Raw genomic sequence first — 16,906 nt, forward strand, 5'->3', positions numbered from 1 at the left:
TCTGCTCCGTGGTCTCCGGCTTTCATTTCCCCATTCATTCTCTCCACAAACATCGCTGGGTGTTTGCTAGGTTCCAAGCACAGCTCTAAGTGCTGCAGATATATAGACGAAACACGAACCAAAACTATTCCTTCCCTTAAGGAACTCAGTTGAGGGGAAATTACAGAAAAATCCTTTCTGGTATTTTTCCTAAGGACAGTTGTGGATTCAGAATTTCTATATAGTTGGGGCTTAGGAACAGATCTGATGAGAAGTGGGGCCTAGAAATGAATCTTAAAGGTAGGCTTAATTGTCAAATCTACTGTTTTTTTTTTTTTAAAGGTATTATTTGGAGGTGAGTTGGGGATCCTAAGGCCTATCATTGGAGGCTAAAAACCCTCCAAAACCATCCCTTTGCTTAAGTTGCTATTTTTATTTTATTTTTTAAAGATTTTATTTATTTATTTGACAGAGAGAGATCACAAGTAGGCAGAGAGACAGGCAGAGAGAGAGAGGAGGAAGAAGCAGGCTTCCTGCTGAGCAGAGAACCGGGACTCGATCCCAGGACCCTGAGATCATGACCTGAGCCGAAGGCAGCGGCTTAACCCACTGAGCCACCCAGGCGCCCCTAAGTTGCTATTTTTAGACAAGCTTTTTGAATTTATGTCCTTACATTGCCCATAATTGGCTACATCCAAAAGACACACTCTCATGGAGAAGACCATCCTGATAGGAACAAAGCAGGACAAAGAAGGGTCACTTGGGGGCATCTGGTGACCAAGTTCCTGTAGGACGCCTTTTATAAGATGTGCAGCAAGAGCTTGAGCTCTGTGGGGTGGAGCTTTTACATCCCAGCTCCACAATGAAAGTCATATGACCTTGAGCAACTCCTCTAACCTCTCTGAGCTCCATACCCTCCCCTGTGAAATGAAGAACAGAAAGCCATGCCTCGGGTTCTTACATGGGTTCAACGTGCTGACCTCATGGAAGACCTGGCCTCTAGCAGACACTCAACAGACATTTCTTTCCTTTTTCTCATTGTCCCTCTGGTCAGAAAGTGGTCCAGTGATACGGAGAACAGGCAACGCACAGAAGTTCTTTCTCATATGCCTGTTCTCATCCTGCCTAAAACTGTCGCACCAGGTGGGAAAACAGTTGGTCTGTAGGGATTGCCTGATGCATTGTGTTCTCTCACGCGTTTGGTTTTTTCGTACCGTATAGCTTCTGCCAGGAATCTTGCTCCACATCGTAATAGGCTTGGCAGGTGTCTGCTCTGTCTCTAAGCCTGCCCTCGTCTTGCCTTTTCTGGAAGCTTTATCTCCGGCCCCTGCAGAGGATTCGGTGCATTTCCTCCTGGCTGCTGCAGCATCTCCGAACCCCGACCTACCTCTATGTGCTCGATATTGGCTGTTGGACCCCCTGCTCCCTTTCCACCTTTAGTTTCCTAGGACTGCTATAATGAACGCACCCAAATTGGGTGGCTTCAAAGAGCAGAAATGTATTGTCTCTGTTCTACAGCCAGAAGGACCTCATAGAGGTCTAATGAGGGCCAGGGTCTCTCTGAAGGCACCAGGGAAGCCTCCGTTGCATGCCTCTTCCCCCTTTCAGGTGGCCACAGGCATTCCTTGGCTTGTCAATGCATTATTCTAACCCCCCATCCTCTCAGTGTTCTCTGTGTATCTCCACAGAGTCATATGTGTGTGTGTGTGTGTGTGTGTGTGTGTGTGAGGGGTTGTCTGTGTCCAAATTTTTCCCTTTTATAGAGGCATCAGTAATACTGGATTAGGACCCACCTAATTAAAAAGACCTCATTTCCAAATGAAGTCACATTCTAAGGCACTGGGGCTTAGGACTTCAAGATACCGTTTCTGGAGGACACAATTCAACCGGTAACATACCCTTCTGCATTCTGCATTCTGGAGGAGAGAACTGCCCTCTATGGAAGGCATCTGCCTGCTCTCTGAGGTCACCCAGTGTGGAACCCCAGCAGGGGTGGGGGAGGAGGGAGACATGAGGTCAGGGTGTTGGGTGCCCTGGTGGTATCCTTCCTGTGGGCTTGCCCTGTGCTGGCTGTGTCCCTCAGTGTTAAGTGACGTTACTGCCTCATAACTCATTACTCTACATACTCCCTCTCCTTCCAGGGCTGACGCCCATTCCCTCTGCTTGTGTTTGGAGCCTAGGGGTGGTAACTGGCCACTAGAAGCCCCCGGGTTACTGCACTGTGCTTTCTGTTTGCCTTACCCGAACACCTTCATAAACAGTCCATTTGGAAATAAACCTCTTACAGAATTACCCCACTTTGTGTATATCTTTGTTTTCTGTTGAGACTCTAAAGATAACCTCCATCAAAGGTGTTACTTACCTATCAAATATCTTATCTGTTTTATTAATCATATATGCATTTCTTTAAGCATGTGTCATGTTGTATCATAGCACTTAACACATTTCCTGCTGCTAGTAGCTGTTGAACAAACATTTTTAGTGGAAATGTTTATTAGCATTCTCCCTAGGGAAGGGAAAATGGGAGGAGAGAATGGAAGGACTAGAGACACCATGTGGCTTTTTCATCTTAATTTAGTTTTTGGACAGCGTCAGATTCTTCTCCTAGGCTTGGAGTCAATTCCATGGCCATCCTCTACGTGCTTGTTCAGTGCAAACATCTCTGCTGGGTGCTGTGTGGTCATTCAAATGTGGATGTTTCCTTCAATAATTTTTATCAGTGAGTGGACCAATGTGGCTAGAAGTTAGCAAAGCAGTGAATGTCTCTTGGGGTTGGGGTTGGAAATAGGGCATTAAACTAATGGAGGAGGCTCAGGCTAGCTTCTGCAGATATAGGAAGACAATCGATGAGCAACAGTATGGGCCAACTGAGATGCCATGGCAAGAATTTAAAAGGCATCTAATCCAATTTATCCTGTACCTGCTACCAGAGTAATCATCCTAAAGTACCTTGGGATAATGTTATTCCATGCCTTAAAATCTTCTATGACTATTTCTTATTGAAATAGAGAAGGAACACCTATTTTTGCCAAAGTCTTCTTACTTCCCCATACTTATTTCCCCCAGGTTCTCTGTGTCCTCTAGTTAAACTAGATGAATCTATAATCTCCTGACAGCTTCTTTCCCATTCCCATGAGTTTTCTCATGAATTCCTCTTTACCCAGAAAGAAAGGCTCTTTCACCAGCCTACTTCCGTCTGTTCCATCCTATCTTCTCGTGCACTCATTTCCGTTCAGGCTTAGATCTTTGCCTTCTCTTCCCTGAAATCTGTGTTTCCCAGGCTTCGCTGCTTTGTTTTGGCTTCAGCTACTGGGGGGCACTTGTGGACGATGGAGGGCAGAAGTCAGAGGTGAAGTATTTCTTCCACTCATTCTTTGCCTCCTGACGCATCTCCCACAATAATTCTGTCTTCCAGCCTGGAAGCGCTGGTTTTAGACTCCCTTTGCCCTGCATGTCTCTTGCTCTAGGACAGGGAGACGGCCCTGTTACTGTACATCTCTGGGTTTTCTCAGTTTCCCTATTTAGGTTTTCCAGTGCTTTTGATATTACCTCTCTCTATTGAACGTCCGATTTCATCATTTTTCTAATTAGACCCTGATTGTAGACCTTGCTTTTATACTCTGCCATCTTATGAACTTCTTTATAATCTAGCTGAAAGGGATTTTTTTTTCTTTTTTTAAATCACCCCCTGCTAGAGTTTAAAACATATCTGTTATTCCAGTATCCTTTTTTTCTTTGACTATAACATTATGAAAAGATCTACAAATTTTGAAACAAAGAAGAAATAATCTTGGAAATTAAAGAGGTGATGGACAGTCATGAATACTTGCTTTTGTTCCCTTCATGGGCCCAAACCATGTGTCTGGTGTGGTGCTGTCATCTTCTGTCCTGCTACTAGTTGTAAGCTCTTTATGGCTGTACTCCTCTTTGGGCTTCTTTCTTACAGCAACTGGCAGAGAACTTTGTAAATAGGATTTAGTATCGAAATGGACATAGACATTAATTGCTTGCTATGTGTATTTTCATTTTCTTTCTTTCTTTTTTTTTTTTTTAAAGATTTTATTTATTTAATTGACAGAGAGAGAGAGAGATCACAAGTAGGCAGAGAGAGGGGAGGAAGCAGGCTCCCTGCTGAGCAGAGAGCCCGATGCGGGCCTCGATCCCAACACCCTGGGACCATGACCCGAGCCAAAGGCAGAGGCTTTAACCCACTGAGCCACCCAGGCGCCCTGTATTTTCATTTTCATTTCATTTTCTAGTTATTCACTGCAAACATACAGAAAGAAAATGAATTTTTACATTGATTTTTGTCTTGAGACCTTGCTAAGTTTACTTATTTGTTCTAGTTGTTTTTTTTTTTTTTTAGATTCTTTAGGATGGTCTAATACACTGTCATGTCATCTGTAAATATAGTTTTATTTCTTCACAATGTGGATGCTTTTTATTCTTTATTTTAAAATATTTTGGGGGCTGTGCTCGCTTCAGCAGCACATATGCTAAAATATTTTGAGGACTTACTGTAAGAGAGCTAGGAAAATGTTGAATACCTCTAAAATAGCCTTTTTCTTGACTTTAGGGGGAACATGTTCAGCCTTTCATTATTAAGTATGATGCTAACTACAGCTTTATTGTACATGTTTTTTATTGGGTTGAGGAAGTTTCTTTCTATTCCTAATTTGCTAAGGTTTTATATTATGAATAGGTGTTGAATTTTGTCAAATACCTTTTCTTTATCTGTTGAAATTATCACATGACTTTTCTTTTTTCTATTAATATGGTGATTTTTACAGGCTATTTTTCATATCAAAGTCTGTATTTTTTTTTTTTACAGATTTTATTTATTTATTTGACAAAGAGAGACACAGTGAGACAGAAAACACAAGAAGGGGGTATGGGAGAGGGAGAAGCAGGCTTCCCGCCAAGCAGGGGGCCTGATGCTGGGCTCCATCCCAGGACCCAGGGATCATGACCTGAGCCCAAGGCAGATGCTAAATGACTGAGCCACCCAGGTGCCCCGGAAGTCTGTATTTCTTAAGTTATGAAATTGAATTTGGTATAATACTTGTTTGAGGATTTTATCTTTGGAAATTGATTCTCAGTGTTTCAGATTTGTAGGTCTGAAATGTCAGAGAAGTAACAACAACCTTGAAGCCTTTGCTGACAGTTATTTCCTCTCTCTCACTACTGTATTCAGAATTACAGATATGGCTGGGGTAGTGCGCCAAGGGCCCATAGCATAGAGCCCTATTGCATTAAGTGTGATTCAGGAATTGCTTGAAACGGAATTACCTAACGGTGCTTGGTAAAATTGTAGATTCATGTGCACAAAGTCGTACTTTTTTCGTACTCTGAAAGCAGGGCTCTTGTATCTGAATTTTAAACGAGTTTCATAGGTATCATTCTTACTGAATTCAGAGAACCACTGCTGCACAGTTAATTATGTCTGCATGCGTGGATTTGTGACCGAGGATATGTAGCCTATCTTTTTTGCTATTTGATACAAAAGAAATCCTATGAATCTGATTGTAGAGATGTTAAAATTGAATAAGATTCAACTAGTAAGTGGTAGAATCAGGATTTGAACCTAAAACAGAGCCTGATGTTGAGCAATAGCATGGACGGCTTCCTGGGCATTCATAGCTCTTGTTCCAAATTAATTTTGCCTGAGCTGTCCGTAAGATTTTCCCAATCATTTGCTTTGCTATATTTCAGTGCAGTTTTCCACATTCCCACCGAAGTGAGAAATTTTTGTGATTCAGGTAAAAAATGAAAACTGAAACTTCCTTTCTAAAAGCAATTGTTTCCCTGAGGTGCCTGGGTACTTTAGTCGGTTAAGTGTCTGCTTTGGTTCAGGTCATGACCTGGGGTCGGTCCCTGGGATCAAGCCCTGAGAGTTGGGTCTCTGCTTAGTGGGGAGCCTGGTCCCCCCACCACCGTCGCTGCTCCCCCTTGCACTTGCTCTCAAATAAATAAATAAATAAATAAATAAAAATAAAATCTTTATCAAAATCTCTATGGTTGACAGGCATGTTTAGAATGATGACATTTCAAATTAGTAGGAAAAAGATGGATTATTGATTAAGTGTCATTTTAGAATATTGGCTAGCCATTTAGAAAATATGAAGTTAAATCTCTACATCAGACCTTACACCAAAATAAATTGGAGGTGGATTAAACTGTTTTGAAAAAGGAAACCACAGAAGCATTGAGGAAAATATGTTGATAAATAATTTTAAGGTCTGGAGTGGAATTTTGAGTATCTTTATTTTTCCATTTATATTTTCTCCTTTTTTTCCTAGAGTGAAATTTGTATTACTAGAGTGATATATGTATTAAATATCATATAGGTATTAAAATGTAACTGTGCAATTAAAAACAATTTTTTTTTTTCCTATGTAAAAAGCTTAGGCCAAGAAGTTATAGGACAAGGGATCTCAATCTTCTTTTCTTAGGTACAAGCAAGGTCCTGGCTTGGTTTGTTCGGACATATTGGATATTTTATGTCTTTGTTTAACCTTTAACTCACATAAACTTTTCTGTCTTGTGATGGATGAAACAAGCATATGTTCTTCCTTTCCTAGTCAGGAGGCATGAGGTCTCAGAGGGGGAGCGTTCACTGATGTCAATAGCAAATCAGCATGCCATAAATATAGCCAGAATAGTCACATCCATTCAGATACTGAAAAGGAGTCAATGAAATAACTTTCTTCCTAAAAAGTGCTGCTTCTTAGTCAAATTTAGTTATATTTTAAAACATATGCACATTTCATTAACATCACCAAAAATCTCCATTTACTTTTCGACTACTGGCTGCTCTTTATTTTCATCATTGTTTAGACGCCAGAGTTAAATATAGAGCACCATCGATTGCTATCCTCACTTGGAGATTTAACTTTTGTGAAAAGCAATTCGTTTTTTAATGTCCCTTAGTATAAAGAATGAGGTGTGCTTTATGCACGTTTCCACATCCTTTGATTGCTTTTCTCTCCCTCCCTCTCTCTCTCTCTCTCTCTCTCTCTTTTTTTTTTTTTTTGTTTGTTTTTTTGCTTGTTAACGACAAAGTCAAGTTTGCTGTCCAAACCCAGAAATCATGGTCGAAAAATAACGAAGGAAATAAAAACCTGGAGGGCAGGCCAGGAGCTTGTTGTGTGTGTGTGTGGGGGGGGGTGTAGATGACCAGCTGTCCAGAGAGGATAAGGCGGAGGCATGGAAGGTGCTGAAACCATGCCTTGCACCTTCAGTACAAGAGCTAGTAAACCGTAGCACTGTTCTTGGAGCCAGAGCCCGTGACCAGATACTGATTTTTCTTTTTTCCTGCTGAGACCTGACACTTTAAGAGAGTGGGGAGCCTTGTTCGGGAGAAAGGAGGCTGGGATGCACACCCGGTGTCCATTTCGAGGGATTTTCCTGGACCTCAGGCTTTCCTTCACGCGCCTTTGGAGGAAACATCCCCAGGGATGAAATCCCCAGAGGGCAGCGCTGTGACCCCAGCAAGCGGGGATAGGAGGGGCGCCCTAGGCACAGCTGCGTCCCTTGGGACAGCAGGGCTTCTAATGCCAGTGGTCGCAAAGCCGCCGTTGTAACCTACGCACAGGCGCACGGTTCGCGCCCACCAGGAACTTCTCCAAGTTGCGGGTGACGAGGCTGCAGCACACTGGAGACCAGGGGATGAACGTGAGCCGGTCCCCAATGCAGCGGGCGTCCTCGCTGGGTCCGGGCAGAGCCTCACCAGAAAGGCGAGGAGCGGTGCGCCTGCGCGCCCTTTACCGCGCCTCCCCAAGAGCCAGAGGTTGGGCTCGAACCCACTGCGAGGTAGGACATACCTGAGGGAATTCAGGATCTCTTGGTTCTTGGCGTTCTCCTGAAGCCTGAAATGCAAGCACGGGAAGCCGAGCACGATATGTATCAGAGTAATTTAGAGGACTTGCTAAAAATGTGGATCGGTCGCAACCTTTTTCACTCCAAAGTTTGAATACCGTTCAAGAATCTCCCCACCCCACCCCAACCCGCCTTTTTTGAATGCTTGGAGACATTTACAAATGATTACATTCATTTTGGTATTTTATTTTACTACTTTTTTTCTTACTTGTTTGATGTGTATGTGAGGTCTCTATAGCTCTGTTCTATGACTACATTGCCTGAATATTTTAAAGCTGGGGTAAACCCAAAATTTAAAAAAAAAAAAAAAATCTGCACCTCTGTTGTATTTTTGAATTTTTAAAAAATACACACAAAAAAATCTCGTTAGTGGTAATTAAGGGTTTAGGCTACATCTGTATTCTATTAAAGAATAATTTCCAGGGTGCCTGGGTGGCTCAGTGGGTTAAGCCGCTGCCTTCGGCTCAGGTCATGATCTCAGGGTCCTGGAATCGAGTCCCACATCCGGCTCTCTGCTCAGCAGGGAGCCTGCTTCCTCCTCTCTCTCTCTCTCTGCCTGCGTCTCTGCCTACTTGTGATCTCTCTCTGTCAAATAAATAAATAAAATCTTAAAAACAAAGAAGAAGAATTTCCAAATAAAATCATTATGACAGTCTTAGATAAACGGTAGAGTAGAAGTTTTGTTTATATATGTAAATAATAAAGTCTTTCCACTAATGGGTTTTTTTTTCTCTCTAGATATTAAACTTACCATGAAGAAAAATATTATCAATACATGGTACTCTTTTGTAAACGTTCCCAATGTGATTGCTCCAGATATTGAAAGCGAAATAAGAAGGATGGAAAATGGAGTGGGCAGGTAAATCCATGTATTTTTTCATGCATTTTTAAAAAATTATTTTTATTAACATAAAATGTATTATTTGCCCCAGGGATACAGGTCTGTGAATCATCAGGCTTACACATTGCACAGCACTCACCATAGCACATACCCTCCCCAATGTCCATCACCCAGTCACCCTATCCCTACCCCCCCCACCCCCCAGCAACCCTCTCCATGCATTTTTTTTAAAAGATTTTATTTATTTATTTGACAGACAGAGATCACAAGCAGGCAGAGAGAGAGAGAGAGAGAGAGGAGGAAGCAGGCCCCCCCGCAGAGCAGAGAGCCCAGATGCCGGGCTCGATCCCAGGACACTGGGATCATGACCTGAGCTGAAGGCAGAGGCTTAACCCACTGAACCACCCAGGCGCCCCTCCATGCATTTTTAATACCAGCCACCATTCTTAAATTTAACTAGGTTTAATTTCAGTTTAACTTTTGTGACCTTGATTTTTGTAATTTATTTAATTTCATCCATTTATTTATACTTTGGAATAGCATAACTTGTCTCACAAATGAACATAGATATTATTATGGTCATTATTTAGAAGCATTTATGTCAAATATTTCCTTACTCATTGGCAAGGCCTTTTCTTATGGGACATTTCAAATCTGCAGAGAAAGCATTGCCATAGATGAATGTGAAAATAATACAAAGTGTGAAATGCTAAATGTTTTAAAAGTATAATTTGAAGTGGTTACCTTTTATTATGCTAAGCAAAACAAGTCAATCAGAGAAATTATATAAACAATTACATAATTTCATTCATAGGTGGAATTTATGAAACAGAACAGGTGAACATAGGGGAAGGGAGGGGACAATAAAATAAGGCGAAATCAGAGAGGGAGTCAAATAATAAGTGACTCTTAACTATAGGAAACAAATTGAGAGTTGTTGGAGGGGAGGTGGGTGAAGGAATGGGGTAACTGGGTGTTGGGCATTAAGGAGAGTGAGTGATATAATAAGCCTTGGGTATTACATAAAACTGATGGATAACAGACCTCCGCTTCTGAAATTAATAATATATTATATGTTAACTAATTGATGGAAATAAAATAAAAGATACAATAAAGTTGTTACCCCTAACTGAATAGAGCATGTATAAATGTGGTTGAATTTATTTTTTGTGGGAAGAAATGTTATTACAGGCTTGTTCATAAAAATGTATAATGTGACCTAAAGCACGGATTCATACTTTCTATTTGATAAATATTAACATTAATCAATGTGTCAAAAGAAATATGGAAGACCTAGAATGTTGTTTCTTTCTTTTTTTTTTTTTTTATTTGAAAGACAGAGATCACAAGTAGGCAGAGAGCCAGGGAGAGAGAAAGGAGGAAGCAGGCTCCCCACCGAGCAGAGAGCCTGATGTGGGGCTTGATCCCAGGACCCTGGGATCATGACCTGAGCCAAAGGCAGAGGCTTTAACCCACTGAGCCATCCAGGCGCTCTTTGAAAGTTTTTTTTTTTTTAAGATTTCATTTATTTATTTGTCAGCGAGAGAGGAGCGAGAGTGAGCACAGGCAGACAAGAGTGGCAGGCAGAGGCAGAGGGAGAAGCAGGCTCCCTGCCAAGCAAGGAGCCCGATGTGGGACTCGATCTCAGGACGCTGGGATCATGACCTGAGCTGAAGGCAGCTGCTTAACCAACTGAGCCACCCAGGCGTCCCAAAAGTTGTTTCTTAATTACACACATTTTACTGCATTGTGCATATATCTTACCTAATTCCATGGATCCTGAAAGTTCTCATTTCACTCTAATTCAAAAGAGTTATATGTTAGTTTCAGAGGATAGGAGAAAGGATGAAGCCATGGTCCTCCTAATGAGAAATGTTACTCCTTCATAATGGTGTAAAACCTTGATCTAATTCATCTCTGCCTCCTGTTGGACCATAGCTCCTTTTCTGATGATGATGAGGATGATGATGACAGCGCCTCCATGTTTGAAGAATCAGAGAATGAAAACCCCCATGCAAGGGGTTCCCGTAAACATAACTCACACAGAGGGGGGCCATCACAGAGGTGAGCACGATGATCTATGCCTCCTGATCTTTTAAACTATTATGTAGATGAAAGAAAGGTATTCTATTCCTCCACTTCGTGCACTTGGCAAATGTTTCTGCTACCCAGGCCACTTCACAGGATCTTGGGAATAACTTGCTGCTTATCCTTTTCCTCTCTTGGGAAACTGTCACGACCTGATGATTATTCATATCCATGGGGGCCTTAAGTCACCAACGCTCCTGATGATCATTTTCCCTGAGACCTGTCTCTGTCCCTGAAGAACCTCATGTCACAGTCCTCTATGACTTTTCTTACCATGGATGTTATACAGATGGTGACTATTGTGATTTCACTTTCCAGGGAGCAGTACCTGCCTGGTGCCCTTGCGCTTTTCAATGTTAACAACAGCAGCAATAAGGAGCCGTAAGTACATTTACAATAGAAAACCAAAGCTGTGCTTTTAAAGAACACCATTAAGAAGGTAGGAATGTATCTGAATCTGCTGCAGAGGAGATCTTTATTAGGAAAACTCTATTTGATACAATGGCTATAGTATTTTACTATTTTGTTATCTGGTTATTTATTTCTGAAAGAAGTGGCTACCTATATTAAAAGCAGCATGTATGTATGTATGTATATGTATGTGTTTGAATACATACAGGAAGCCATTGTCTGTAGTGTCAATGCAATTGCCCCTCCTTGTGGACAAAAAGAAATGAAATATCAGTCATCCTTTCTATTCTAGGCCAATATATCCCCAGGTCAAGTTCCTTAGGAGACAATCTCTGAGAGGGAGGTGTGTGTGCAAAGGTTTACTGGGAGTGCTCTTAGGAATGATTCCCAGGAGAGTGGGGAGCAGGACTGGGCAGAGAGAGAAGTTGAACTTCACGGGGGGATAGAGTTGCTATGGGAAGCTCTAGAGGAGGGATGCCCCTTCAGAGTTGGGTCATAGTTAGGCAACAGGACTGGGCCTTTGCACATGCTCAGTCATTGGGTGAGGGCAGCCCATAGGATGGGGGGCATAGCTTTGAGTCTGGTGGCCTCCGTCAGCCAAGGCCAGCCAAAGGAGAGGGAGCTGTGAGCTGTCAGCAACCAATACTTTTGGCCAGTGGGGAATGAGTGCCAGAGTTCTGTGCACTAATGCATCAGGACAACACACTTCTTGCAATGTTCGTGTCCAATTTCCTCATATAGAAAATTCATCCTATGCGGGAATATACCTCCTCCAGGAGTCCTGCTCTTTTTTCCTGAGAAAGCTTATAAGAGGATGGTTAATGAGATAAACCTAGGTCCCTGACAGCTGCAGCTGGTCTTGAGGCTTTAACTGAAATTGCTTATGCTCTCCTTTCCTACACATTCTAGAATCCTGTCACCTCTGGTCAGCACTTTGCTGGTCTAGTCGATTTACTTCATGGGATGAATGATATAGACTCTTCTCCCTAAAGCATTTGGGGCCCTGGTCATCACCATACTCTTCTTGAGCTATACCTGCTCTATTTGTCCATTTACCACTAAAACTGGGCTGAAGAACACCAAAGACACCAGAGCAGATCACCTGTGTGCCAAATATACCCCTCCCCTACACACACACACATTGTACAACAGCAACACTATCTAGTTGTGATGAAAGAAGTCAGTTACTTTTGCCAGTATGGTGACTCCTTTTCTTGCCTATCAATTTTTGGGGGGCCCAAAGTGCCTGAGGAGTAGTCACAGCTTAATGTTTAATGAGACACTAACTGTGTTGCCTGGAAGACACGTGATCCATCTGGAAACCTGTAGTTCCACAGACCATAAAGTTGTGGGGATGAGAAGGACACACTCATGTGAGTCTCTCCTACTTAAGCTCCTTGTTTCCCAGACCCATACATGGCTATTTCCTTTTACATACCAAGTAGTTGATGGTGCACCTTTTGAAGCTGTGTTATTTGAAGATTGACTTTACTAATTATCTTCTAGGGTCATCTCTAAGTAGAGCTATAGTGTAGACACAGCCCATTTTGACTTGTATCCGGATGTCAGGCTGAGCCATTCATAGACCATGCTCCTTCAACTCCTCCTGTAAGACCCCCGCCTATGGCCATGGTGAAGAGCTGAGGGATAGGCGCTGATACAACAGTGATAGAGCTCATGGTGGGGGGGGATTTTACTGTGCCCCATGCTTGAGCCCAGATATTCCACTTCATCATGGGATGGATTACTGTACAACCTTATCACTTGCTAATTCTGGCAGAATCCAGCTCATGGTCAATAGCCATTTTCTGTCCCATGGTTAGTTAATCCTCTTTCCAGGCCTTATTAACACGATGCATTGATAGAGTAGATCAGTGTGACATTCTGAGGCATGTCCAGATGGTCCAGGCCCCTCTAGGCTGTGTCATGACATTGAGCAGGAGAGACAACATAGCCCGTGTGCTGCTTTCCATCTCGTAACTATTTCTGCTCCTCTTCCCTAATAGCGATTAAAAAAAAAAATCACACACTCACCATGACTGACCCAGAACATTGGGTATATGGTCTAGATCACACGAGAGCATTGTTTTTCACAATAGCCCAGGCAGCTGCAGCTGGGGCTACTCTGTGGTTGATTTTGCCTTCGTCTACTGCCAGCTGCTAGTATCCATGTGGGTTTTGTAGGGAACAGACATTGAATGAAATGGTGGTGGGAAGGAACCACCAGCCCTGCCTGCATGAGGCCTTTAAGGATTGCATTTTCTTTCCTGTCCAGGATGCAATATGGTTTTCAGCCAACAGGTGGGGGGCAGCTGGAGGGCTTCTACTTGTCCCCACCCCCCGCACCCCATTATCGTCAACTCTTTTTCTACAAGCCAAGGAGCTTGTAGGGATGAGGGTTCTACCAATGTCCAAACATATATATTCCACTTTTACACTGAGGAACTGGAGAAATGACCACAGTGGGGGTCTTTAGACCCAGTGGAAGCCCCATAAGTCATATATTGTCAGTGATTTCATTCTTCAGTCAGTGATTTCATTTCTGAGCTGGCTCAGGTTTAGAAACTATGCTTGAGGTTATGACTTTTTATTGGGTTAAGTTGCTCTCAATCTTCTGATTATCCATTCCTGATCTGTTGTGACTGTATATGTTAAACAGTACCCTGACAAGCCAAAGGGATGTGCATCTATCTAGGAATAGATTCTATTAACCTCTTCCATAGCTCTCTGTGGGATAAATCCTCTGCCTACCCCTGCTCCCCTTAATGTTAATTACAGTTATTGGACCCAACTCTCTTCTGATGAGTAAACACTGCCACTGATCACTTATTCCCAGGTTCTGTCATCCCTATTGCTCTCAGGAAACCCAGTTCTGTACCCAGTTAAGCATCTCCCACTATCAGCCCTAGCCCTGGCTTCCAGAGGACAGTACCACTGAGTTTCTCATTGATGCTGGTGCCCCTCCCACCAGCACATTTCTTATCATTTTTGTGTCCTCTGAGCCCTCTGAGGGACCATAGTCAGCAAGTGGACTGTCTTTCTTATCTGGGATGTCTACTTAACCATATCACTTCTCTGAGTCTTTCTTGTACCTTCCTCTACCCTCTGCCATGGCCGTTTGTAATTTTATTGCACTTAGCATGAGCCGTCCCCTTTTCTGAGCTTCCGGGAGCCATCCAAGCAGCGTGTCAGCACCATTTCTTAGGATCTGTGCTAGGGTGTTAAAACCTGTATCACAAGGGTGTGCTCTCATAGCAACAAATTCTCCCTTATCCAGTTCTATGTTGTGTTGCCCTTTGTACATGACGACCTTAGGTGCCGAGCCCCTCCTCCTTGTCCATTCTGTTTCCTGCTCCTCCTCAATAGCAGCATTCCATTTCTGCTGGGCTATTCATATGCAGAATAAATTCATTTGTACATTTGCACCTGAAAGTTTTTCTTCCGATTAACATCCCCCCCCCTTCTTCTCAATGTCTCCAACTCTTAACCTATACTTGGAGGCCTAGATCTAGCTCCCTCCCTGTAACTACCTCTCTGCCTACCCTCCTGGTTGTGAGATGCCTGTTCACTCATGTCTGAATAATAAACTTTCTTTCCCAAGACATCTGAGCCAGCGATGGCAACCTATTTTTGACCTTAGATCTGCCTGCCTCCAGGTTTCATCCTTCAGCTGATAGGGAGAGAGCCAAACTGTAGGAAGACGCCTGTAATCACATATTCTCCACTGCAGAAGAAATTGCATATAGAAAAAGGCGATCTCAAATCCAGTAAATGATTCTAAGAATTAGGGTTCTAGGGTGTGGAGCTTTCTGACTACTCATGAAAAATTGCCACAGTTAGGATTATCCCTCTAAATAAAATTGATGGCATTTTCTTGAAATTTTTCAAAGCTCTTACTCAATAATAAATAATAATAAATTATAATATATATTATTATATATAATAAATTATTATAAGTGATATCAAGAAACTTAAACTTCAAATAATAATTGTTTTGGACACCTGGAGGCCTTGAAATTGCACCCATGGTAGCTGTTGCTTCCTAAATTTCCCTTGTTGGGTTTATGCCTTTATCCACCTCCATTTCCTTCAATTTTTAACATGGACTAACCCAGGAAATTTTGTGTGTGTGTGTGTGTGTGTGTGTGTGTGTTTTGTCATTGGGCTGCATGCCCATTTTTGTAGAACTCTCCAGCAGAAAACCAAATTTCTGGTCTCTGAGCATGGGTTTCTGAATTCAAGGCTCAATGGAGAGAAAAGTAAATAAGAATGGAAGTCAGAATGTAATTTGATGATGTGACTTGGACATTTCTTTTTTAGAGAGCCAAAAGAGAAAAAGAAAAAGAAAAAAGAAAAGAAGGGGTAAGTTAGACTTTGGCATGAGTAATCCCAGGTTTTGGGGCCCATAACATTTTTGTATCTTATTACTGACTTCATCTCTCACTTTTCAGCAAATCAGATGATAAAAATGAAAACAAAAAGGACTCAGAGAAGAAAAAGAAGAAAGCAAAGGAAAAAGAGAAGAAAAAGAAAGAGGAAAAAGACAAAGATAAGAAAGAAGAGTAAGTGGCATTGAAGTTAGGAACAAATTTGTAATGGATTTTGAATGCAGGGTAATTTCCTGAAAGTTTATAGTTATGAAGCCTTGAGTAAAAGACTACATATGTTGTTATAAAATGTGAATCAATTTTTTTTAATTTCCTTAAAATGAGCAGTGGTAGCTTTATTCTTAGTTTTCTCATCAAAAATGCTATGGTTAATTATCTTTCTGAAGCTCTGGTGAAGATAAATTTACCATTGAGAGATATTTAGGTTTCAAGAAAATTGTGTTCCTAGGGACTTAACATTAATTTTTTGAGTTGAAATAAAAAATGTAGCAATTTTATTAACATTTTTGAGTCATAAATACTGCGTGGCAAATAATCCAAAAGTAAGCAAATTTCCTTGCAAAAGCCATGCTTAATTTTGAGAGTAGATCAAATGCTTATCAGCACCAACCATTTGAAAGACACCCCCCCCCCTTTTTTTTTTTAAGATTCTACTTATTTATTTGACAGAGAGAGAGAGAGAGAGAGTAAAAGCAAACACAATTGGGGGAGCAGAAGAGGGAGAGTGAGAAGCAGGCTCTCCACTGAGCGGGGAACCTGATGTGGGACTCGAACCTGATGTGGGACCTGAGCTGAAGGCAGACAATTAATCGACTGAACCACCCAGGTGCCCCTGAAAGATCCTTTTTAAACAAACATTTGAGGGTTAGAATTTCATGAGGGTAAGGCTGAGTGATATTTTCAGTTATCTTTTCACTTTTTATTAAAGGGAGGTTTTTTTGTTGTTGTTTGTTTGTTTGATGATCCAAGTGAAAGATGTTTTTATTTTATTTTTTTAATTTTATTTTATTCTTTTCAGGGTTCCAAGATTCATTGTTTATGCACCACACCCAGTGCTCCATGCAATATGTGCCCTCCTTAATACCCACCAGGCTCACCTAACCCCCTACCCCACTCCTCTCCAAAACTCTCGGTTTGTTTCTAAGAGTCTACATTCTCTCATGATTCATCTCCCCCTCCAATTTCCCCCAATTCACTTTTATTTTCCTTCTCCCAATGTCCTCCATGTCATTTCTTATGCTCCACAAATAAGTAAAACCATATGATGATTGACTCTCTCTGCTTGACTTATTTCACTCAGCATAATCTCTTCCAGTCCCGT

The 16,906-nt window shown here is 41.9% G+C and overlaps 1 protein-coding gene across 5 annotated transcripts in view; it reads left to right on the top strand.

The window, feature by feature from the left end:
* Window positions 1–16,906, top strand: part of CNGA1 (cyclic nucleotide gated channel subunit alpha 1) — a gene marked incomplete at its 5' end in the record, with an annotated part of 48,803 nt that overhangs the window by 25,122 nt on the left and 6,775 nt on the right. For 2 of the 5 annotated variants that reach the window (XM_082728375.1, XM_082728373.1), the window contains 5 exons: window positions 8,596–8,716; window positions 10,637–10,762; window positions 11,105–11,167; window positions 15,518–15,559; window positions 15,649–15,759. In XM_082728375.1, coding sequence (XP_082584501.1) covers window positions 8,610–8,716; window positions 10,637–10,762; window positions 11,105–11,167; window positions 15,518–15,559; window positions 15,649–15,759 — 449 coding nt within the window. Of the gene's footprint in view, window positions 1–7,600; window positions 7,792–8,573; window positions 8,717–10,636; window positions 10,763–11,104; window positions 11,168–15,517; window positions 15,560–15,648; window positions 15,760–16,906 lie in introns of those variants that run through there. The other 3 variants (XM_082728376.1, XM_082728372.1, XM_082728374.1) reach the window with 3 other exon arrangements.

This window comes from Mustela nivalis (assembly GCF_964662115.1).
Source record: "Mustela nivalis genome assembly, chromosome: 4".
NCBI classification, from domain to species: Eukaryota; Metazoa; Chordata; class Mammalia; order Carnivora; family Mustelidae; genus Mustela; species Mustela nivalis.